This window comes from Labeo rohita, chromosome 18 (assembly GCF_022985175.1).
Source record: "Labeo rohita strain BAU-BD-2019 chromosome 18, IGBB_LRoh.1.0, whole genome shotgun sequence".
NCBI lineage: Eukaryota > Metazoa > Chordata > Actinopteri > Cypriniformes > Cyprinidae > Labeo > Labeo rohita.
In genome coordinates this window covers 25025220-25052033 of record NC_066886.1, presented here as the reverse complement: position 1 = coordinate 25052033, position 26814 = coordinate 25025220, and the positions used below count along the sequence as shown (strand labels likewise).

Sequence of the window (26814 nt, the reverse complement as noted above, 5' to 3'; positions counted from 1 at the left end):
TTTTCGGTTGATAAATAAATCAATAAATCGCAATAGGCTTAGCTTTGCGTTACTTTTGATACGAAAGTCTCGGATTTCAAATTCTGTCCATTTCATTAGGAAATTCAAGCAATAAATACCGTTTTTGCACCCTTTTAATGTGGCGTCATAGATCGTTGTAGCTTCTGGGTACTCGCCTGTGCGTAATCAAACACATAGCAAAAGATTCATGACAGTTTCGTTTTTGTTCTGGATCTCTTGCTCTGCTGCTACACTGAAGCGCACTCGCCACCAGCTGGACAGGGGGTTGGGAATTACAGTTACAAGTTACAATAGATCACCCTTAGTGTAACCTGTCAAGATGACAGATGGCCTTCAGATTTTTCCATCACTGATAAAAAAAATTCTGTCAATGAAGGACAAATTTCGGTTAACGCGACCTCTGATATATATTTGTAAACATTTGTTCAGTAAAAAATTACCAAAGAGCACCAGAGGGTTAAAAGAACTTTTTGTTCTTATGGTGAAGAACATTTTAATAATCTAAAGAAACTTTTTCCATTATAAAGAATCTATGGTGTGATGGAAAGTTTCATGGATGTTAAAGGTGTTTATGGAACCATCAATGCAAATAAAGAACATTTATTTTCAGAGTAACGTTTACTAATGTTTTGACAACCAGAAAGAATTCAAATACCTTTGAATGATTATTTATCTGCTGTTTTACTTCATTTCAAATCTTTTTAAACTGTTTTGCTTAAAACATATTTGTTTAAAATACATACCATTTAGCACATATTTCGTTATATAATGCAATGCTATTCATACATTTGTTAGACGTAGATGTCCAAAAACATTTTTTAAAGTTACTGCACTGATTCCTGTAGGATGTCATTACAATCAGCACTGAGATCATTTAAAAAAGATATTCATATCTTCTGGGTCCTATAGTCATTTCAGATGGGTTTCTGAGCAGATGAGGCTCTTTTACTCATCTTGCACATCCAGTACATTCATCTTCCCCTTGATTTGTTTCTTTTCTTCTCTATAGTGTACTGACCTGTGCTCTTTGCTCTCTTATTACAGCATAAGGAAGCATGTTTGTCCTGACTGACATCTAAAAAAGCCTTTGTGTCTTTGCTCTCTCTCCTGAGCCCGTCTGACAGAAACACAAATGCATTTCCAGAAAACACACATATGTGACTCTTCTCTTTCTTGAACCCTAGGGCAACACAAATACAGAGAGCTGCTGTCTTCAGCTTTGTTTCAATAGTTACAGAATGATGGAAAAACACATATGCCAGTTTATAATGAGATGCTGTGGAGAGCATTCACAGTTTGACATTTCAGTGTTATGGGATGAAGAACGTACAGTACATCGTGGTTCAGCGTCATGGAAAATTCAGTCAAAGAATAAATGCTGGAGTGTAAATGCATGGCAGATTGGATTTTATCATCATGCTGATTTACATCACTCATTATTCATAACATTTGAAAGGAACAGTTCAGCCCAAAAAAGAAAGAAAGAAAATGCTGTCATTTACTCACCTTCATGTCATTTAAAACATTTAGCATCATGAAATGGGATATTTAAAATGTGTATAAGAGAGATTTGAGAGCATTTAGTCCATTAGCTTTGAGGTCATCTACACTACTGTGTGGGATCAGTGATTTTTTGAAAGAAATTAATACTTTTATTCAACAAGGGTGCATTAAATTGAAATTAAAAAGGCATTAAATTAAAAACATTAATAATGTCACAAAATATTCTATTTCAAATAAATGCTGTTCTTTTGAACTTTCCATTCATTAAAGAATCCTGAAAAAATAAAATGTATCACGGTTTCCTCAAAAATATTTTTCCACATTAATAATAATCAGAAATGTTTCTTGAGCAGCAAATCAGCATATTAGAATGATTTCTGAAGAATTTCTGTATTTTTTTGAGCAAAGGCTTCTTTCAAAAACAAAAAATCTTACCAAGCCCAAACTTTTTAATGGTAGTGTATGTTAAGCGCACTCCTGAACACTGCCCAAATTCACTTTTAGCAGATGTTTTAGCATTATGATGCTTTTTTTTTTATATTTTTGAAGTTGAACAGCCTCCTTCAAAATTAATTCTCATTGTATGGAAAAGAAGTCATTCAGCCTAAGTCATTTAGCAGAATAATGACATTAAGGTGAGCAAATGATGCCAGTTTTTATTTTTGGGATGGAACTGTCCCTTTAAGGGGAGAGGAAGTGATAAAGAAAAGATAAACACAAAATAAATGGAATGAAAGTAACACAACGCAAGGAATGAAAGTAATCCAATCACACAGGCTTTATATCTGTACCACAACTGCATCATGGTTTTAACAAAGACACTGAGAGAAAAACAACCACAACAAAAAAGAAACTGGATGATGGCAAATGAGAGAAAACCAGAGGTCAGAGGAAGGGTCAGGAAAAATCTTAGCTCTGATTGGCTGAACTGCTCTAAATGGTTTCCATGGCAAACGATGTCCAATCAGAGTATTCAGACAGGGACAATCACAAAGAAACGTAAGGTCAGACATATCACACACACACACACACACACTGCTCGAGAACATTGTCTTAGCTGGACTAAAACATCAGCAATAGTATTATTGTTTTTTCTCCATAATAAATTACAGCCACTAAACATTCACTGAGAGCAGAACGGCAGCGTTCTCCATTTGTTTTCTTTTTTAAACCATGCATTTACAGTATAAGGCATGAACCAAAGTCACTGGCATCACACAACAGCATAGAAATGATTGCGTTCGAGTAAAGAAGAAGCTATTCTTAAACCAAAAGGCAAAATTTGGTGGGAATTTGAGACGGGAAGAGTCAAACCAATCGATATCTGCAACGTCACTGTACCTTATCGACCGGCAGATGGATGAGCAAAATTGATTTTCTGAGGTAGACAATACAGGAATATTTCATTCTCCTTGGTCAAGATCATCCTAAACTCTGGTGTATAAAGTGACTCTTTTTGAATCATAAAATGAAAAGGTCCTTTTTCACACTGATCTGCATAGCCGCCTAGTCCAAGTACACTTAAATGGCACCATCCATCTCTTCTCTTCCCGCTCTGCGCTATTACTGCTATTTTAAGGGACTTAATGAATCTGTCTGCGTAGCAATTACTCTTCACATCTGTGGGTCTAACCGAAAAATGCTGAATGCTCGATTTCAGTCTTCTGGGTTTTATTTTTCTATATGATCTGAAAAAGTTCATGTTTAACGATTAATATTTCACCGAAGCCAACCGACTGACAGTACTGTCACAGAAGGTCCAGACGATGAGGTTTTGGTACAGTATGACTTAGTTTGATTATGTATAGGAACGGTGGCATTTTATTTTCTTCCAGAACGTCTAATGATTCACATGTCCAGAAATCGTTACTATAAACATCCGAATAGTAAAATCAGAGCGACGTTTCCACACGAACGGCGGGTTTCTGTACAGTGTGTAACAGATAAAGTGTGGGTGCAGGTCTAAGACTAAAGATCCACTTATGTCCAGAAAAAGGGAGAAAATGGGTCTGGAATCACGGAGAAGGCATTTTGAAGGACGTATCGCTGCAGAGAAACCGCTTTCGTAGAGATGAGATAAATGAGGCTTCCAGGAGTCTCCCTTTTTGCCTTCAGGATCTCAGTAGCACTTTAATTTGTCGATGTCTTGTAAACGCTGAACAAACGTCCTGGTTCTGCAGTGTTTCTGCTTCTATAGTGTCCGTATGGCCACGGGGTACAGCAGGGACATGTGCTCGGCCCCTTTGATGGGCAGTTTGCGGCTGGAGTAGAAGTGGATGATCTCAGGAACGCTGTCAAACAGACAACTGTTCTGACCCAGTACGTACTTATTGTCTTTGGTCCGGGAGAGCTTCATGTGCATGAAACCTTGACTGCTCCTGGACAGAGAGAGAGAGAAGAGGACATGTAGATCAAGATGGAGAGCAGGGAGCCATTTAATAAAGGTAGAGAAGCAGAGAGAGTGAGGTTAATGGGAGGAGGGGAGGAAAACAACCTGTGATTAGTTGTCAGACAGTAGCACTCTGGTTCGGTTCATTGGTAAACGCGTCACGCCTCGCAGTGAAATGCAGGGCTGGAGACGGGCGAGCTTTAATGAGTGCAGTCGTACTGCCTTTTAAATGCTGTCGGGTTTCACTGGGGCTCTGAATGCAAAGCAAATTAAAAGCCAAGGACAGAGGGAAGCCGCACACCTTGTGACACTCCACAAGAACTAAAGTGTGGATATAAATTGCTTTGGTGCTGAAGACTGTGTCCTGTTATTAGTAGTGATAATTATTACTCATATTAAGAGGTGAGGCTTTCAACAAAAGTCTAATCCTAAGAACTAAAGTAAGTCATATCTAGAGACCAGAATAAGTCTCTTTTAATTTTGGACTATCGAGTGACCACTTCACACCAGCCAAGAACACACTAGAAACCACCAAAACCACCTTATCATCCGCATAGCAATGCTCTGGGAAAATTAAATTAATAGTAAAACAAACACAATTTAAAAAATAAATTTAAGCAGAAAAAAAAATAATAATAAAGTAAAAAAAAAAAAAAATAAAATAAAATAAAAAGTAATAAAAAAAACAAAATAATATATAATAAAAATAAGTATGCAAGAAAATATAAATATAAAATAACAATTAGTCAAAATAATTAAATGTAAGGTATGATGTACTTGTGTTCATGACATATTGCAAAACGCTTTTGCTGAGGGTGATGATAGAACGTACCACATGATTTACTGCACGACGCAGATGTGCATGTTTTTATACGGTAAGATGAGCCATTTTCACCACATTCTCTATGACTCATGCAAGAGATTGTGGGATGACGAGTTGTGAGAGCATCAGAAAGTTGAGAAATGCTCAGCTAGAAATGCTCAGCTATAAGAGGAAAGAACTGTAAATGGAATGGAATGGGTCTAATGGAAATTTGCAAAATGACTAACATAAATATTCACGGCTTAAATACACAAAATGCAATTGAATTATGCTTTAAAAATTCTGTTGACTCCTTACAGTAACTTTCATTAATAAATCATTAACAACAATTATATAATGTTAACAGATCATTAATTAATATATACTCAAATAACTACACATGAGATAAAGTGCTTGTAAATGTTGAATTTATTGAAGATTACATAGTGATCAACAGATCATTAGGTTAAAATGTCTGCAAATGATAATAAACTTCTCATTCATATATGATAATGCATTTTTTTAAAAGCACAATATGTGCTGTAATGATCTGAATGTATTAAACTAATAATCTGTTAAGCATTATATGTTTGTTAATGACTTACTAAATACATTTATAAAGTAATAATGTAAGTAATCATTTTTTTGCATCTAGCTTTAAATTAGGCATCTCTCTTTCTCTCTCTCTCTCTCTTTATATAAATACACATACAAATATAAACTCTCTATATAAGAACTATATATAAATATTTAAATGAAAGTAAACTATTAGGAATCTCTTGTAAGTAATTAACTTTGCTATCATTAAATATAAATCAACCCCTCCACCCATCTTGGTTTAGGACTCCCATTGCTCTCCGGCTGATTAGCTGCCTGTCATTAACGACTCTTTATCATCATTAGAGAGATGAGAAAACATTTGGGCTGCACAGACCCCAGAGAGCCTTCAGCATAGACACAAACACAAAACACACAGCAGCTAAAAGCATCTGAAAGCCCCGGACAAAGAGTGCGTCATTGATCACTCTTCCAAACACACACACACACACACACACACACAGATCTGAGGTCAGTGCAGACGCCTGGAAAAGTTCAAGCGCATCATTATGGAAATTTCTGCACTAAAGATTGCTATTCTCTTCCTCTTAAGGATTTTATTTTGCTCTTACCATATCAGCGACACGAACAAAGCACGTGCAGGACAGATAGAGAGAGAGAGAGAGAGGCTTTGAGGCATTATAGAGACACCAAAGCCTTTGTGCTCTTATCAGTGGATACTTCGTCATTATTTTTTCCCTTTTAATCCAAGGATTAGCTTCACTTTATAGATCTGAAAGGTTCGCTGCGGTTCATGACAATGTCATGGATGTTCACTGATATGATTCACCGAATGTACATGTGAATATATAACACTCGTTCATAGTGTTCGGTTCACTAACTGCATGAGTCACATGTGGTTGGCAAACTGTAAGATTTTACTTTCCAGTTTGTCCCTGTCTTTAAATGACTGTTCTGTGTTCAATACAAGTTAGGAACTACTGATGGCAACAGTGACATGTAGTCGATAACCACAGAAAATTATTTCAACAAGTCAAAACAAACAACATTTGTACATGTGTTTACAGTCATGCACTTTCAATTCCAAAGGGATTAAAAGTAGAAATGTGCAGCTTGGATTTTTTTCCTATAGCAAATTTTAATGTTTCTGTACATACATACATACATACATACATAAATAAATATATAAAACCTACACTACCTGCTGTTTAAAAGTTCAGATCATTTATTTATTTATTCATTCATTCATTCATTCATTCATTCATTCATTCAATAAATTCATTAGGGCTGCATTTATTAAAAAATACAGAAACAAACAGTAATAATGTGAAGTATTATTGTGATTTAAAATAATGGTTTTCTATTTTAAAATATAATTTATTCCTGTGATGCAAAGTCGAATATTCAGCATTACTACTTCAGTCTTTAGTGTCACATAATCCTTCAGAAATCATTCTAATATGCTGATTTATTATCAGTGTTGTAAACAGTTGTGCTACCATTTTCAGGATTCTTTTAGGACTAAAAAGTGAAAAAGAACAGCATTTATTAAAAATAGAAATCTTTTCTAACTACACACACACACACAATCACTTTTTATCAATTTAACACATCCTTGTTGAATAAAAGAATACATTTCTTTCAAAAAAGTAAATAATTAAATTTACTGACCCCAAAATTTTAACAGTAGTGTATATTGTTAGAAAATATTTATATTTTAAATAAATGCTGTTCTTTTTTAGTTTATCAAAGAAACCTGAAAAAGAGTATCAGAGGGTTCCAAAAGAAAATATGAAGCAGCACAACTGTTTCCAACATTAATAAACCACATATTATTAATTTCTAAAGGATCATGTGACACTGAAGACTGCAGTAATGGCTGATGAAAATTCAGCTTTGTATCACAAAAATACTTTTTTTTTTTTTTTTTTAAGTATATAAAAACAGAAATCAGTTATTTTAAATTGCGATTGTATTTCACTATTACTTTTTTTTTTTTTTAAATCAAGCCTCGATAAGCATGAATAAACATTGTACTGATCCCAAACTGTGTATAAAATAATATATAAAATGCTAATAATAATACCAATACATTATAAAAAATAATACAATAATACCAACAAATAAATAATTAATGCGTATACATTTACACACAAACCAAAAAAAAAAAAAATATATAATATATATATATATATATATATATATATATATATTTATATTATTTATTAACAAAAATGTATATATTTGTTATTTATTAATAAATTATTACACACATTCATATATATATTTCTAACATTACTTGCATTTCACCCAGAACATTTCTTTAAAATACAGTCTTCATTAACGTGCAGATCTTCACATGTTAATTAAATCCGAGTAGATTGATGTTTTAGAATGGTAACTCTGTGGAAGCTGATAACCTGCTGCTTCTTTTATTGTACATGAGATGAGCAGTAAATGCATATGAGAGCATTGGCTTGACAATGTATTTTTAAATTACAAGCCCGAAGAGTGTCTTCAGCAAAGACCTCTTCTCCGTTTGCTCACATTGCTCGTGGTCCTGGTGAGGACACACATTAACGTGCTGGTAATTCATAAACTTTTACTCTCCCTCCATTGAGAGGAGATTTATTTCACTCCCTTCATCCATTTTCTCTCTTTCTCTGTCCATAAAGCAGGTCACAGCTATAGCCTCTTTGCCTTTTAAGATCTGGTCCCTTTTAAGAGACTGGACTCATCCATATCACTTACGCACCACAAATCTACTTAGACAATCGCTCCGTTTCATGTGAGCGAACCACCTCCAGACACCATTATAAAACATCATGCAAAGACTTTGTGAAGCCAGGAATGAAAAATAATTCTAAACCATTCTGTTTTCTCCTTTAAAATGATTTCCATAGACAAATTTTCTAACCTAAGATGATGTGTCATCTTTCATGTAAGTTCATACAATTATGGTTCAGTTTAAATTGCAAATGCACTATTTGTGTACTTTTGTTAATTAGAGCATCAGCTCATTAGCTTAGCAACATGGTAGTGATTCATAGATGAGACAAACAATGAAAGAGAGGTTTTATGGTCAGGTGGCTCATATGCTCATCAGCGATGCTGCGCACAGGCAGGAGCGTTTCATAGCAGTATTAATATTTCAGCAGACTCAGACATGGATCGTTTGCATCTAAGAGTCTCTGTGGACGGACTGTGTGCAAAGTCTCAAAGCTTTTTACATGCTGTCATGTCTGCTTTAGCACAACACTTGTGATGAGAAACACAGAGAGATGCACCGCCACACAAACCATCAGAGTCTCCTCGACTCTTACTGCTTCTGCATTTAAACCTTCTGTCATGGCACTGAATAAATGATTCAGTCCAAAATATGATTTAATGGCTATTAAAGGCATGTTCCAGGTTCAACACAAAGTAAATTCTACTGACAGCTGTTGATCACCACAGAAAATGACTTTGACTTGCCCTCGGTTTAGACTTTGTGGTTACATTTAAGTCCCACCACTAAAATTATCATATAGATAACTTTGCACATAACACTTTCTCACATAACACGTTTATGCATGGAAATAACAACAACAAGAAGTCCATTAATGAAATAAAATCAGGGTTGTACTCCATTTTCATTTCCTAAATTATAGTTGAGTCTTTATTGAATTTATTATTATTTATTTATTTATTTATTTCACTGTATTTTTTATTTCATTTATTCACCTATTTTAATTCAGTGTATTTATTTTATTTACTTATTTATTTGGTGATGTATATAGTGGATTTATTTATTTATTGATTGCATTTATTCAGTGTATTAATTTCATTATTTTTAATGTATTTATTTATCCAATGCATTTTTTTATTATTAATTTGTGTAATGCATCTTATTTATTTATTTATTTATTTATTTATTTTAGGGCTGTCAAACGATTAATCACGATTAATCACATACAAAATAAACGTTCTGCATAATATATGTGTGTGTAATTATTATGTATATATAAATTCACACAAATTAATGTATATATTTAAGAGAAATATGTGATGTACTAAATATTTGTATTTATATATAATATAAATTGTATAAAATTATAATAAATACATATACTTGTAAATATTTCTTAAATATATACATGAATGTGTTTGTATTTGTATATACATAATAATTACACACAGCAGACACACATATATTAGGCAAACTCAAACTTTTTTTTTTTATGCGATTAATCGTGATTAATCTTTTGGCAGCCCTAATTCATTCTTTTTTTTTTTTTTTTAATTTAATGTATTAATGTTATTTATTTATTTGTTGATTTATATATTGGATTTATTTATTCATTGATTTATTTATTTATTCAATGAATAAATTTCATTCATTAATTTAATTAATTTTTATTTATTTATTGTATTTATTTATCCAATGCATTATTTTATTTATATTTATTAATTTATGTAATGTATTATTTTTTAATAATGCATGTGTTATTTATTAGTTTATTTAATGTATTCATTGCATTCATTCATCCATTGTATTCTTTTTTCTTTCTTTCTCTGACGAGTTTATAAGAAATAAAGATACTGGAATTTTCTTTAACTGAAATTCAGCAAATTCAAATTCACATTTTTCAAATTCAAATTTTGTGATTTAAAACGGAGTCAATTTTTCTGAATTCTGCACAACCCTGACAAAAATAAAACAGTTAAGGCAACTTTGCAGCTCAAATCACATGTGTGTAAACAAATACACAATGAGCTTTAGTAGAATGAGTTCTTGAACATCACAAATCACGCAGGCTCTGCTCTAAAACACACCAAACCTGCTGATACCAGAGAAAGCGTCTCTCTATTAGACCTTCACAGCAGTCTGTCCTGAACTCTCCATGAGTCTCATCTGAGCAAATGAGAGGCGACTGCTCTAAAGGTGAAGAAGTCACGTCATGTTCACATTGGCTTTGTGAAATGTCAGACGGAGCAGTGCAGTCAGAGGAGCTTCAGATCGCACCACTCCGCTGCGGGACGCCAGAGAGAGACAGATGCGTCAGCCAACATTAACTCGAGCCGTGGCAGGGAAAAGGTTAGCATGTGAAGGACTGATGGAGAAGGCACACATGTGAAGGGGTCAAAGGTCACTCCAGAGAAAAACACACGTCAGCAGGAGAGACTTACACCATATGAGCTCACACTGAACCTGACAAATACACAGAGCGCCTTTATTATTAATATTATTATTAATATTTATTTTGGCCTTTATGCTTTCACCAAGAGAGAACAGGAAGTGATGCATGGAATAAAAGATAATTATAAAATAAAAGTTAAAGGGTTAGTTCACTGTCATTAATTACTCAACCTCATGTTGTTTCAAACCTGTAAGACTTTCGTTCATCTTAGGAACACAAATTAAGATATCTTTTATTAAATCCAAGAGCTCTCTGACCCTCCATAGACAGCAAGGGTACTACCACGTTTAAGGCTCAGAAAGGCACCAAGAACATTGACGAAATAGTCCATGTGACAAAAATATCTTAATTTGTGTTCCTAAGATGAACCAAGATCTTACGGATTCGGAACAACATGAGGGTGAGTAATTAATAATAGAATCTTTATTTTTGGATGAACTAACCCTTTAACTAAACTAAAATATAAAAACATGTTCACTTCATTTTATTATTATTAATTACCAAAGAAAAAAAGTTTTAATTTTCATTTAGTAACTAAAACTAAAACTAAAATAAAAATGAATAAACACTATATTAATGTTAAAAAACAAGTAACTAAGTAAAGCTGAGAAAAAGTTGACAAACTTGACTTGACAAAGTCAGGAACATTTAAAATAACATTGAAACGCTTGAATTTAGAAGGTTTTACTTAGAGCAAGTCAATAAAACTTAAGTACCATTTTAACACATTGCTAGCATGTTTTTTGTATTTTTAGCACATTGCTAAAATAAGCTATTATGTTGACATATTTCTAAAATGATTTAACTCATTGCTAGCATGTTTTAACAAGATGATAGTATGTTTTAGCACTTTGGTAACATCTTGCTAACATGTCTATGCGTGTTTCTAGTATTTAACACTTTGCTAGCATGCTGCTAATATGGTTTAACACACTGCTAAGATAAATGGTCTAATAAAAATAACCTTGTCTTTAAGTCTTTTATCAATATTTGAAGAACATCTAAGTCTTTTTATTTTGTGTATATGGATAGTTGATACGTGACATCAAGTAGTGAAAGCTTTATTCAAAAAATTCCACCTAATAAACTGAAAAATTACTTTAAATTTTAAAGGAGAACTCCACTTCCAGAACAACAATTTACATATCAATTTACTCACCCCCATGTCATCCAAGATGTCTTTCTTTCTTCAGTCGTAAAGAAATTATGTTTTTTGAGGAAAACATTTCAGCATTTTTCTCCATATAGTGGACTTCTCTGGTGCCCCGAGTTTGAACTTCCAAAATGCGGTTTAAATGCGGCTTCAAGCGATCCCAAATGCGGTTGTAAACGATCCCAGCCGAAGAAGAAGGGTCTTATCTAGCGAAATGATTGGATATTTTCATAAAAACAGTACAATTTACATACTTTTTATGTCAAATGCTGGTCTTATCTTACTCTGCCTGGACTATGTTTTTTTCCGGTTCATGACAGGGTATGTCGAAAAACTCCCATCTCATGTTCTCCCTCAACTTCAAAATCGTCCTATATCACTCTTTTACCTTTTTGGTTAAGGGTGTTTGATCTTCTTTGCATGTTCACTTTACAAAGACTGGGTCGGTTCTTCTGCAGTGATGTAGGATGATTTTGAAATGATTTTTGAAGTTGAGGGAGAAAATACGATTGGAGTTTTTCAACATACCCTAACTGTCTTGAACCAGAATACACAGAGTTTAGGCAGAGCAAGACAAGATGCGTGTTTGAGATTAAGATGTATTTAAATTGTATTTCTTTAATGAAAATAACCGATCGTTTTGCTAGATAAGACCCTTCTTCCTCGACTGGGATCGTTTACAACCGCATTTGGGATCGTTTGAACTTCATTTGCATTTAAACTGCATTATAGACGTTCAAACTCGGGGCACCATAGCAGTCCACTATATGGAGAAAAATGCAGAAATGTTTTCCTCCTTTTTTTTCTTTTCCTCTTTACGACTGAAGAAAGAAAGACATGAACATCTTGAATGAGAAGGGGGTACGTTATCTGTAAATATTTGTTCTGAAAGTGGACTTCTCCTTTAAGAAACTGCATGTTTTAACAAGTTTCTAACATTTTAGCAAATTGCTAACCTGTTTTAACATGTTTCTAACATGATTTAACTCATTGCTAGCATCTTTTAACATGCTACTAGAATGATTTAACAATAAAATAAAATATAAAAAACTTTTTTGCTGTTTTAAGCTATTTCACAAAAAAATAAATAAATAAATAAAAAAACATTTCTAATTTTCAATTGACCCTTAGCAAAAACCCGCCCTCCTTAGTTACTGAAAGAAAAAAAAAAACATGAATAAACTTCATAACGTATATAAACTATATAGACTGAAGAAAAAAATCTAAGGTTTCTAAGGTTCTAATATAAGGTTTTCATTTTTAGGTAAAATATTACTTTGAAATATGTTATTGGGCACTAACTGGCCAAAAATGAATATGTTTGTATGTGTATTAGAGCTCATTATTAGTGACTGTAGAATAATCTGTATGTGTAACGGCGAGGTTCTTACTTGAGTGAGAGCGAGAAGTCGTTCTTACTGGTCTCACTGTTTCTCACCAGGTAACTGGCCTCTTTACATAAGCGCAGTAGAGACTCAGCATCCGTCCGGCTGATGGCTCCGTGATACCAGCTGTGAAGCAAAGAATGAGAATCATGTGTGAGGAAGAGTGTCAGAGCTGTCATAAAGCTTCTGCGAGGTGTTTGACTCACAACTGGCTCTCCAGAGGCATGGACGGATCGATGCGTTCGCCCACGCTCGGGCCGCTGGGCTCCAGAGAGCTCATTTTAGTGCTGACCAGACAGCCGCTCGAGTGCCGCTGCAGCGGACGGCACTTCAGATCCTTAGTGGGAGACTTTTCCACGCCGTCAAATTGCACTGTAACAGGAGAAACACATTACATTTACACTACAGACCATATCATATGTCAAACACATTATCCTGTACTATCCTGTTATTGAGTTATAATGACCATTTGACTGTAAATTATCCATACTTACACTACCAGAATTGATGATGATGTATTCTTTTTTTCTCAGATAATAAATTGATTTAAGCTAGAATCAGTATTTAATGTCCATTTATTTATAAAGTAGGCATTTATTAGGCTGAATAATAGCTAGTTTTTACAAAATATTATTATTATAAAAGTTATTTTAAATTATTTTAAAGAATATTTTAAGTAATTTATTATTTAATAAAAAAACAATATTAATAAAATTAAATATCAAAACATTTATTCATACAATAAAAAACTAACACTATTTTACAATGTCTTTGTTATATATTACAAAACTTAATAATATGCATAATTACAAGCAGCTTACCATAAACCAAAGTCTAATCCTAACCCCACAGTAAGTACATGTTGTTAATTAATATTATGTAATACTTAACTGTATAATTTTACTGTAAAAGGATGTCTTAGTGTATTTTTTTTCTTACATTATTTTTTTTTATCTAATTTTGCATTTTTAACTATTTCTCTAAATTTAACAATCAGGCTGGAGGTTGTAATAAAAAGGTAAATGTTCATATGAAATCCACAAGTGACCTGTAATTCCTCTAGCATGTCATTGCTCTCCAGAAATTTCCCAGCATGACCTTGTAAGACTAGCAGTCCATACACTGAGCTTTGTGTTTTATTGAGCAGAAACTCCCCATTGGCCGTAACTCAATCCAGTGAAGTCAATGTGAGCGCCTGAGGGATTGAAGCTCATCCTGCATATAACGAGAGGAGCTTCAGACAAGCGAGACGCTTCATAAAGCGACTGAAACTTCCTCATGTGGACATGAGGAGGAACCATCACGGGTCAGACGAGACCGCGAGATGTCCCGTATGAAACCTGCTCACCAGTGACCGGATATGAGAATCTAAGAAAAATGCACATAAACCCAGCACAGACATGTGAAAGGAAGAAAATGTTTGTAGGAAAACACGTTTGATTTTTGTGGCAGGGCCGACTGACTGACAGGATCATCGTCTGACCCTGAGCTCTATCTAAATTGCTTTATCTAGCAGAAACATGCGAACAGATGCAGACAGGGACTGACCAAACACAGTAATCAGTGAGAGCGGCTCAGATGGCTGTAAACAACTGGCTGTTTCACATTACCGTACAAGCACTGCAAAACTGGGGTATGTCCATTTGTTAACAAAATATTTGGCCATTTTGACATTTCAGTCAATAACCATGTCTGTGTTATCAATAGATCATGTGCATGAGATTTTAATACTGAGTAGTGAAATATAAATATAAAAATGATTAAAAGTGTGTTTGTGTGTATACAAAATTGTATATTTATATTTCATTTAAATTATTAAATATATATAAATAAATATAAATACTTATTAAAAATTAACATATAAACAAAATATGTTTTCGTAGTATGCAAAATTATCACAAATTAAAAATGATTCATGCCAATATTGTCCAAAACCCCACTTTTCTAGGACATTTCCAAACTTTTGGAGGGTAGTGTATATATATACATACACACACACACACACACACACAGTCTGGTTTATTATCCTTGTGGGGACTCTCCATAGGTGCAATGGTTTTTATACTCTCCACACTGTATTTTCTATCCCCTTACCCTAACCCTACCCCTAAACCTAACCCTTACAGAAAACTTTCTGCATTTTTACTTTCTCAAAAAAACTCATTCTGTATGATTTATAAGCTTTTGTTCCCATGGGGACCTCTAGCCAGTCCCCACAATGTGAAAAATTTCAGGTTTTACTATCCTTGTGGGGACATTTGTAGCAAAAAAAAGTACACACACACACACTCACAGGAATTACAGGTCACTTGTGGATTTCATATGAACATTTACCTTTTTATTATTATTTTTCATTTTCAACACAAGGACAACCTCCAACCTGATTGTTAAATTTACAGAAATGGTTAAAAATGCAAAATTAATATATATATATATATATATATATATATATATATATATATATATATAATTTTGCATTTGCTGTTATCATAACATTTAAATTACTTTGCTAAAAGTAATCTTCATGTTGGAGTCCTGATCATCCTGTCAAGAGTTTATTTTTTTATTTTGTGAGATCAACCAGCTGACTGTACATTAACTTGAACTTTAGTGTGAAACTGAGTAGTGAAGTATTGTAATTTTAAATTACTAATAATAAATTATAAAATGAAATATTTAATATACACACATGCATAATAGTACATAATATATTGGCAATATATTGCCACTAAAATAACAAAAACACAAAGATCGAGAGAGAGAGAGAGAGAGAGAGAGAGAGAGAGAGAGAGAGAAGACTGTCAGGAGTGCTGAGGAAATGCTGATGAGGACATTAGAGGAAGTCTATATCTGATGTCCACATTTGAAAAAAAACAATAAAAGAAAATAAAAGATTTATAGAGATCCTGCTTTAAACACAAGAATCAGACAATGAAAAATCAACACTGGCTGATCACTATTCATTTATTGGCTAATGACTTAAAATCCCTTCTACAGTGCAGTTTTATTTGGTTTGTGTCTATAAACATGTTTTGATTTACAGAAGAAGAGAGTAAGTCAGGCCCAGTGCAGCCATCAGTCCCACATGAGATACATGGGTCACTGGGGTCCCAGAGGTCACAGGGGTTACAGAGGTCAGAGAGGTCACAGGATGTAGCTGTAGTGCAAGAGCTCATGTTTCTGATTGATGAATCTGTAGCCTCAAGCATCAGTGACAAGATTCACACACACACACACACACATGTCTGGTTTATTATCCTTGTGGGGACTCTCCATAGGCACAATGGTTTGTATACTGTCCACACTGTCCACCAAGCCAGTCCCCACAATGTCAAAAATTTCAGGTTTTACTATCCATGTGGGGACATTTGGTCCCCACAATGTAGCAAAAACAAGTACACACACACACACACACACTCTCACACACACTCACACACACTCACACACACTCACCCACTCACAACAAAGACACAGACAGAGAGAGCAAACTGTGTTGGGAGTCTTTGTTTTTTCTTTGTCAGTCCCACTGTAAGTGTGTAATTACAGTGAATGAACAGTCTGATCTCTGACTCACAGGCTCTTTACAGCATCAAAGATCAATTAAACAGAGTCTTGCATTAGAGTCTATTACAGTAAAACACTCAGCACGTATAGCAGTTCAAAGCCTCACAATGTGCTGAGCGAAGAGTTATGTGTAAGAAACCATTACTAAACTAAATCGACATCAAGATCAAGAAAATCATAAGCACATATAAGTCTATATTACTTAGCTGAACATCACACCACAGTACACGTCAACTACCCCTATACTGTACACTTTATAGATGCATTTATGTTACCAGTGGGGAAATGATATATAGTGTTGTTGTGTCCACCACCACTAGAGGCCAGTATGACAGTCAACACGACTGAACCAGCCTGATCACAACACTACAGTCTGACTAAATCAGCAGCACCTCAGATAAATACTAATAACTTAAAGATTTAGAAAAAACAATCTTTTGTGCATTTTCCAGTCCAGTTCCCAGATAATTCTTGCAAACAGTCATGTAAATGACTGTATGAAGCCACAGTTCATCATGATCATTATCAACATTTTCCACTAATTTTACCACTTTATTTTGAACACAGTATCACTTTATAATGTGTATAACTAACAATGTACTCTACACCAGGGGTCACCAGATCCGGTCCTGGAGGGCCGGTGTCCCTGCAGAGTTTAGCTCCAACCCTAATCAAACACACCTGAACCTAATCAAGGTCTTACTAGGTAAACTTGAAACTTCCAGGCAGGTGTGTTGAGGAAAGTTGGAGGTAAACTCTGCAGGACACCGGCCCTCCAGGAACAAGTTTGGTGACCCCTGCTCTACACACTACCAACACACACAAAAAACCATCTGGTGTCAGTTTTGTTTTTGTTTGTTTGTTTTTTGTTAGGAAATCAGTACCATAACTCATCAAGGGTACATTAAAAAACGATCAAAACTTTCTCTTCATATGTGAATCCTGAAAAATAAAATGTATCATAAAATATTCAGCAGCACAAGTGTTTTCAACATTAATAATAATCAGAGATGTTTCTTGAGCAGCAAATCAGCATATTAGAAGGACACTGAAGACTAAAGTAATGATGCTGAAAATTCTGCTTTGATCACAAAAATAAATTACATTTTACTATATATTCACATAGCTATTACAGCTATTAATAGTTTATTAATATAAACAGCTATTAAATTTTAATAATATTTCACTATTTTTACTGTGTTTTTGATCAAATAAATGCAGCCCTGGTGAGCAGAAGATGCTTCTTTCAGAAACATCTTACCAACCACAAACATTTGAATTATTTGCCACTTGGTTTGATTTTATATATATATATATATATATATATATATATATAATATACTGACAAGGGCACAGGTGTCCAACCACTTTTGAGGCAACTGTATACCATGGCAGTCAATCGTCACTATATTCATATCATGACATTTACATGATATAAAGAAGTACCACAATACTATTGTGTGCAGTAAAATCATGGCTGTACCACAGTACATGATCACAAAATAGAAAGATGTTAATATTGTTATATAAGTACATTCACTCAATCAAGCTACATCAGGTTATGCTGCATACATATGTATAACCAGGATGTATCAAACGCATGACAGTGAATATTAAAAATATTCAAATGAATAAAACAGCTTGTGCTTGAATATTAGCAGGTATAATTAGCATTATGATCATGCAATAATGCTGAAGCAGCTCTGATGTGTGTCTGTGTGTGCGTGTGTGTTTGCATGCTGCATGAGTATGAGATGGAATGTCATAATTTTTGTTTACTGTTGGCATATATACTGTACGTCGGTGAAGAAACGATCTGTTACCATGGAAACCTGCCATGCAAAGGTGCTTGGCGCCTCTCAAGCTGATCATAACTGTCAAATCACAATCTGACGCTCTTCAGGAGCCGAGAGGAGTGTGTTAAAATAAGATGAAAAAGAACCACACACACAGCTGAGAGTGAAGGTGAAGCGGAGGACAGCATGACCCTACAGCTGTACGGTCATAACACGACCCAGTCTTGACCCTTGCATGACCTCAGCATCTGCCTCCAAACCAACTGAACATGACTGTAACCGTGACAACGGCACGTCCAATCAGCTTTGAGTCATGAGTCTGACATCACAGACTTCACTGACCTTTTCATGTCTAATAGACTGAAAACTGAGGCAGTTTACCTGCGCTTCCTGGGGTCTCTTCTTTTCTAAACTTCATCTCTCAGAGCAGTTTTATGTGCCCTTTCGTTCTCCTTTAGAATCTCTTGCAATAAAATGCAGTGAAAACAGACAGTCACTTGTCAAACCGAAAGTACTTTTTTTCTGTTTTGAGTGACTGACGGGCATCTGCAGCGGTTATACTGGAGCCCTTCACACACACATTTACACTGATAAAGCAACTCATCTGAAGGTCATTTTCAATGGGAGTTGGTGATTCTCAGCATGAGTGGCAGTAACTGTTGGTAATGGGAGTGTCCAATGATGCAAAGTTGAGAGAAATTTAACTATGCAAATGAGCAGCAATGCATTGCCCTACTATTGTGTCAAAACTGTTTTGAATGCTGAACTGAATTTTAAGCAGTATAAAAATGAATATTCTTCATTTTTGAGCTTCAAATTACATTATATTTTTCCCAAATGTCATGCTTTCAGTTTAATTTTTCTATGGATTCTGTTTTCATGGTCTAATTTTGATATACAAAAACATCTGATCAATTTAAATTCAGAACATTTTAAAAATGTAGAAATTTATTACAATTTTGACAATAATGCTTGTACCATGATTATTATTTTTTTTTTTTTATTTTTCCCAAAATTCTGTGTTGTTTGTTGTATTTTTCCTAGATGAAATATATATATATATATATATATACATATACATATATGTATGTATGTATATACATACATGTATGTATGTATGTAAATATGTACATATATATACATTTTATGATAACATTAATTCACCCGGGAGTTGAACAGCCACTATGACCAATAACACAGCCATAAAACCACTGTATGTGTGTTTTTAGAAGCAGACAGGCTCATCTCATCTTTACAGAGTGTAAACAGAAGACTAAGTCAGGGAAAGAAATCTGTAAGATCCAAAGCTTATAACATTTATTACAACAAAGTCTGTCACCTCGAAACAATCTCCACAGCACATTACAAAATAAACCTAAACTAAACAAGACAATATACTATACGATTCAAAGAAAAAGGCGAAGAGAATGTGACCTGAGCAAATTCAATCCCTTTATCAGATCAAGCTGTCGGCTGGAGCCTGATGGATGGGTGAGAAAACCTCCGAACGGAGACGCCTCACATCTAATCCTCTCATCACACAGATAACAGCCATTTACGCTCAGAATCAATTGATGTAAGAAACCAACATGTGACTTCAATCAGGAATCACAGACGCTGCTGTCAGTCAGTGAAACAGCGTTTCTGTATCAAACCGTGTTCCTCAGGACACCGGTTTCAGACTGACTTCACATTAGATGATCTAAATCAAATTCAAGTGAGCTCACCAAGCACATATGTGACCCTGGACCACAAAACCAGGTATGGTATATTTGTAGCAATAGCCAAAAATACATTGTATGGGTCAAAATTATCGATTTTCCTTTTATGCCAAAAATCATTAGGAAACGAAGTGAAAATCATGTTCCATGAAGATATTTTGTAAAATTCCTACTGTAAATATATCAGAACTTCATTTTTGATTAGTAATATGCATTATTAAGAACTTCATTTGGACAACTTTAAAGGCTATTTTCTCAATATTTTGATTTTTTGCACCCTCAGATTCCAGACGTTCAAATAGCTGTATCTTGGCCAAATATTGTCCTATCCTAACAAACCATACATCAATGGAAAGATAATGTCTAAATCCCAATTTCGAAATATTAACCCTTATGACTGGTTTTGTGGTCCAGGGTCACATATCGAATCTTATTGCTCTGTAGAAATACTATCAGGTTCAAATTATATTTTACATATGAAGACTGAAGAAAAGACCATGACTCCAGTGGAGTAGTAGAAGTAGGAATTGTTAGAACATTATTATTACCCTTATTACTATTATTATTATTATTATTATTATTATTAATTTGAGTGGGCAGCATGTTCAAAGCTAATTTGAAACATTTCCTGATCCAGACAATAACATATTCCCTGTCAATTCTCAACTGAAACTTAAAAATGATCATTTTGAGAATCTTCTTTTGAACTGAAGTTACCAAAGCATTGAACATGTTGGTTTATCTTAAATCCACACAGATGTCAAGACGCACACAGATGCTAAACACTCCATTCCATTCTAAAACACTCAACGAGGGTTACTTCTGAACACATTCACTAATTAAAGCTGCTAATTAATTCTCATTTACTAATTCACTAATGGAAGTTCCATCAGGCGAGTGCGGTGCTCAGCGGGAAGGATCGGCCATAATTCACCGCCATATTACAGCCTGCAATTAAGATCTCTGCTCTGACTTCTGCCATGATTAACTAGTCACACTCACATTCATATTCTCAACGCATACGGCCAAAATACTCAACGTCAGACTCACAAAAGGCAGGTAAAACTGCGTCCATACAACCACATTCAACGAGTCGGTCCTGATTGGCTAAAATAAGTAATAAAACAGCATGCATGTGGAATCAGCTGGATGTGGCAAGGAGTCGCATGAGAAACATTCACCTTTTGTTTCTTCCCCTCATTAAACCCCGGGAATACAGTCAATGTGTTTCACAAAGGCAAAGAAAAGCAGGCCTCACGGGCTAAACCCCACAGTCACGCTCACATAATGAAATCTACATCGCTTTTAATTCTATTATTTCATATTCTGCAGAGACATGAGGCAGATATAAGCCCAGAAGAAAAGACCGGAAAGGGGCAACAATTAATTCAGACGACAAAACAAAGAAGCTCCAGCTCCTCTTGGTACAAACAAAAGAGTTAGACGATATTTATATGCAAATGTAATTTCTGGCCCATCAAGTAGCAGGCAAAAATTAAAATCTCGTCAGATTGATGAGACAGGCTGTCAGGTGTTATATAGTTCAGAACAAAGGAAGTAGTAGTGGAATAACAGGCTGGTTGATTAGTGAGCTTAACTGCTGCTTTTAGACATAATTCTCAAATCATTTAGAGACACGCCGTCTTAATGTGCAGATTTGACATGTATCAACACAATAAAAGAGACTTAAATGAACTTTAAAGCAGCGCTTGTGTACAAATCTACTACCTAAATCTGACTAATACATTAATTAATTAATTACTATTAAAGTAACTGTAATCTACAAAAAAAAAACAAAAAAAAAAAAAAAAACCAAATATAACATAACTAAATGTAAAGGCTATTTTTGTAAAAAGACAAACACTAAAACAACAATTAGAGTAAAAATGGACACTGGAAATTTCTTGCAGTGTACATTTTATTTAATTTCAGCTTTTTTTCAAGTAACAAAAACATTTTGAATAGTTATAGTGTTTTTAGATATTACTGTTTAGGTTTAGTTTAAGTTCTGTTTCAGTTGTAGTTTTAGTTCAGTTGTTTTATTTTTAATAGTTTAAGTGTTTGAAATAGTTTAGGGATGTTAATTTGAGCTTTTGCACATTCATAGCGAGGCCAGAAAGCTTTATTCGTCAGTGAATTTCCCTGATCTCTGTGAAATGACCCTTTAACCTGTTTATTCCTGTGAGGAAGTGGAGTGACGGGATCATCTTACGGTTAATCTCTGGAGGAAACCCGCTGCCTGGATCAATCCAGGTTAACTTACAGCCGCCCGACGTGCTCAAATCCACACGCAGCGCTGCCAGAAACAGAAACCTTCACTTTACCGCCCCACACATAAATCTGGATTTGGAACATGTTCATGGGCGACACGCAATACGCCTTTCAAGCATTCTTTGGTTTTATGGCGGTACCCTGATACGACACGTGAGCGTAAGCTTTCCAAAACACATCTGAAATGGAAACAAGAATTCTAGTCATCTGATAGTGTAAAACCGTATTCCTAAGGATCTGAACATCTGTAATCTCTATGGGGCCACTTTTCCACATTTCCCTGTCAAAGGACTGAAACACAAATAGGGAACCTGATGATTAGGTTACATGGAGGTGGTAAACCGTGAAGGGAAACCACTAAATGTCCCCTGGAAATCTGAGAAAAAAACTGTTTCTGAGCGTCAGACCTGGATCTGTAGCGACTCAGACGCTGTGCTACATAAAAGCCAATGAGGTGTTTTCAGGAAAGCTGGACTCAAGCCTTCAATGATTTTCTGCTTCACTAGCAGCAAATGCTAAATTTGGACGGTGGTGCCTGAAAGCAGCTTAAATCTCACAGCAGCCCATTAAGTTTATCTAAGCATATGTTCTTCATGCGTCGAAAACCTCTTCACCTGTTTTTAGAAGCAGGAAAGGCACAATAGAACAATAATCAATAGAGAAAGTCAAACATACAGATTAAAGTTCAGATTATTCAACAGATAATAATAATAATAATAATAATAATCAATTACGGGGCCAAGCCTAGGCAGCAAGCATCAGAGCAACTGAAAAATCATAAAAACAACCACTAGTAACATGACTTAATGGGTTTTCACTTTTGACCAACAGGTGGCGCATCAAATCGATGTGGTGTGTTCAGTATGCGATGCCACTCACGAACTTTGGTGTCAATATGCCAAACCTTTCCATGGATACAGCAACATGAATGGATATATGGATATATCAACACGAAATCCATAACATTTTGCCAGCACTGTCTTAAGATGATCTGAGTCAATTTTGGTGAAAATCAGACAAACTGTCTAGGGGGAGTAAAAAAAAAAAAAAAAAAAAAAAGATAGGTTTTTAACAGAAAACAAAATGGTGGACAGGAAGTTCAGTCGACTATGGAATAATTGATATCTGTTGTCAGCATGACCCAAGGAATATGTTGAGACTGGTTTCATTACAATAGTCAATAATGCAATCAAAAGTTATTACTATTAGTTATTTTCGGAAATTTCATAATAAATGGTTTATCACTCTTGACCAATATGTGGCGCTGTTACCAAATTGATGTGGCGTGGTCAGTGTGAGGAGACAATGTTTAAGGTGTAAATATGTCAAAGCTTTGCAGAGATATAGCCTCAGGTGCACTTTGGCATCTTTCCAACAAATTTATTGATGCACTAAACGAAAACTTTTTCATATATCGACAAGAAATCCATAACTTTTTGTCAGCATGGTCTGAAGATGATCCGTGTCAAATTTGTTGAAAGTCGGACCAACGGTCTAGGAGGAGTTTGAAAAAGTAGGTTTTCAACATTAGTCAAAATGGCAGACAGGAAGTTCAGCCAATTATGAAATAATTGGTATCGATGTTCTCGGCATGACCCAAGGAATATACTGAGTCAAGTTTTATTACAATAGCCCAATTTATTCAAACGTTATTAGCATTTATTTAAATTTCTTTATAACTTTTGGCCAGAAGGGGGCACTGCTGCCAAACTTTTTGAGTGCTGTCAGGGTATGGTGCCGAAGACACACATCAAGCTTCGTTACCAAACTTCAGTACATAAAATATAGTATTTTACAACAAAATTCTAAATGACCAACACCCAAAATGGCTCAAATGGGAAAACTGGGTATAGTTAGACTCAGCATGTCCTCCAAATGTAAAGAGACCAGTTTTGTGGTGTTTGACATAGACTGTAAAAAATATGGACGTAGTGACGTAGTCTGTGACGTCACCTGTAGGTTTCTGAAGAGCATTTTTGAAGCTCTTAGTGGGCGGGAGTCGGCCGTCGCCATCTTGAAATCGCGTCACTGCAAGTCAATCCCGGATAATTGAAAATGGGCAAAGAGGCGGGACATTGGTGGAGCTGGTTGCTGAAACCACGCCCGCCTAGTGCGACGGTGGTGACAGCAGCGGCAATCCACCTGTCACTGAAGTGGCCATGCCTTAAATTTGCAGAACTTTAAGGCTTAATATAATTTAAACGGATGGAGTTATAAAAAAAATTCACCCCCCTCACAGTTGACATGAAGGGCACAATTAGCTATATAGACCAAAACCACTTTTTGTACCAGGCTGTAAACATATTTTTGCTGTAAAGTTGGACATTTTAACATGGGGAGTCTATGGGATTGACTCCCATTTGGAGCCAGTCTCTAGCTGCCAGTCGATGAATTGCAGTTTAAGTCACTTACGTGTTGGTTTCAGTAGAGAGAGTGGGAGGTTGCCGCTTGGTGTTTGACCAAACCATTCAGAAGTTAAAAGCAAAAATAGCCATTTTTTTATATCTCCTGACCACTAGGTGGCACTGCATTGAAACACTGCAGGTAGTCTCAACTCATACTTGCTATAACACACACCAAGTTTGGTCTCAATGCGGCAAAGCGTTGCGGAGACATAGTCTCACGTCCATTTTTGCGTGCTATTCGTAGAATTCGTTTACACGTTATTCGAGAACGGTTTGACAAATCAACTTAAATTCCATAACTTTTTGCCAGCATGGTCTAAAGATGATCTGAGCCAATTTTAGTGAAAATAAGAAAAACCATCTAGGACAAGTTCAAAAAAGTAGGTTTTACGAACTACTAAAAATAGCAAACAATCTAAACCTCACGATTTTTACATTTTGGTGTCCATTTGACTCGGCATGAGGATTCAAAATAATTTTCTTTCTGTGCTTTACGGTTATTAGCATAAACATGATGGAATTTTGGACAAGTGGTGGCACTACAGAGTTTGAGTTAGAGACTCCAAACTTGCTATGCTAATGCTGAGACTGTCCACTATCAGTGTGCCAAATTTTAACATTTTTTAGAATTATATTAGAATTATACTCACTTTTTGAGGTATAAAGTCATATTTATGAGAAACAAAGCAGCAATTACGAGAAATAAAGTGAGATGTGAAAATATTCAAGATATTCAACACTAGTCAAGATGCAAAGCTTGAGACGCTGTTGAGATCGCTCCTGAACCTCTTGGGAAGATACATGTGAGAGTATTAGAGAAATGCAGGCCAAACTCCCCATTTGCTCTTCATTTAATCTCATTATAGACTAGGAGAAACAATCAAGATGTTAAAAAAGTTCTGTGATTTTTCTTTGCTACAAGCTCTGAGACCATGTAAGGCTGTGTGTGTGAAACGAACTGAACTGGACGAGGTCTGGTGTTTGCTCAGGGTTTGGAGGGACATGTGGAGCATTAGGGGTGAAGATGAGGGCTGAACCCACCGTTCTGGTGCTGGTCACAGGCTGACGCTGTGGCGTTGAGTCCTGGAGAGGACGGAGCCTCCACCGCCTCCATCAGAGGAGGACTGGTGTTGAGCTGCCCGACCGGAGGAGGCCACGGGAGATCCTTAATGACTTTAATCTCTACTGCAGGCAGAACCAGAGAGAGAGAAAAAGAAAGAAAAAGAGAAAGAGAGAGAGGGGATAGAGGAGGGGAGGGCAGTAGAGATGGAGAGAGGAGCGTCAATGAAGGCAGGATCAGGTCAGCAGGGCAAACAGTCACAGACTGGAAACAGGAAACAGGAAGGAACCAGGAAACAAACAGTGATGTAGAGCATTCAGGATTCTGCCTATTAAACACAAACACCTACAGACCTCAGGGTTAACCTTAGAAAACTACTGGATCACATTTGATTTTCTTTATCTTTCTTTAACTTTCTTTAACACTTTCTACTCCATGCCTTCTGTCGTCTGATAGTCTTTTTTTATTTATTTTTTTATAAAGTTAAAGCTCTTTTAGTATAATTGTACAAATGTCCAGCTTCAGCTCATGCTTCACATGTCTTTTTGCTGTCAAATCTTCACTGATTTTTATAGAGTAAACAAAAGAATAACTTTGATATTGTTAGTAGTGTTTCAAGATGAACACTTACTGGACTGACATAACAACCAGACATCATTTATTAGAGTTTCAAATATGATCATCAGGCTTTTGAGGAATGTTTTTTTCCCAGAACCTTTACTTTTACTGTTCCTCAGTGGAGGAATGATCTTCTCAATCCTTGAAAACATCTCAAATCTTTTGAGGAAAGTTTATTGGTTTATCCTTCAATCATCATTGTATTACATTCCATTATATGTTTTGATCATTTAAATACCATCTTACTAAGACATATTATTGTGGAGATATAGTGTAATGAGTGATGACTGATATTTATACAATTGTATGTAAATATTCACTATGCCGTTACAAAGATCTCATTAATTTACATTACAAGCATCAGATTTTCATCATACAAATATCAGCA

The 26814-nt window shown here is 35.2% G+C and overlaps 1 protein-coding gene across 3 annotated transcripts in view; it reads right to left on the bottom strand.

Annotated features, from left to right (window-relative positions):
- Positions 1-1909: 1909 nt before the first annotated feature.
- zgc:158464 (uncharacterized protein LOC791139 homolog) overlaps positions 1910-26814 on the bottom strand; it is a 132456-nt gene continuing 107551 nt past the window's right edge. For 2 of the 3 annotated variants that reach the window (XM_051135010.1, XM_051135011.1), the window contains 3 exons: positions 13198-13363; positions 12998-13117; positions 1910-3902 (listed from right to left, as the gene is read on the bottom strand). In XM_051135010.1, the coding sequence (XP_050990967.1) occupies positions 3716-3902; positions 12998-13117; positions 13198-13363 (473 nt within the window). In that variant the 3' untranslated portion in view covers positions 1910-3715. Of the gene's footprint in view, positions 3903-12997; positions 13118-13197; positions 13364-25789; positions 25934-26814 lie in introns of all 3 variants that reach the window. The other variant, XM_051135009.1, reaches the window with a different exon arrangement.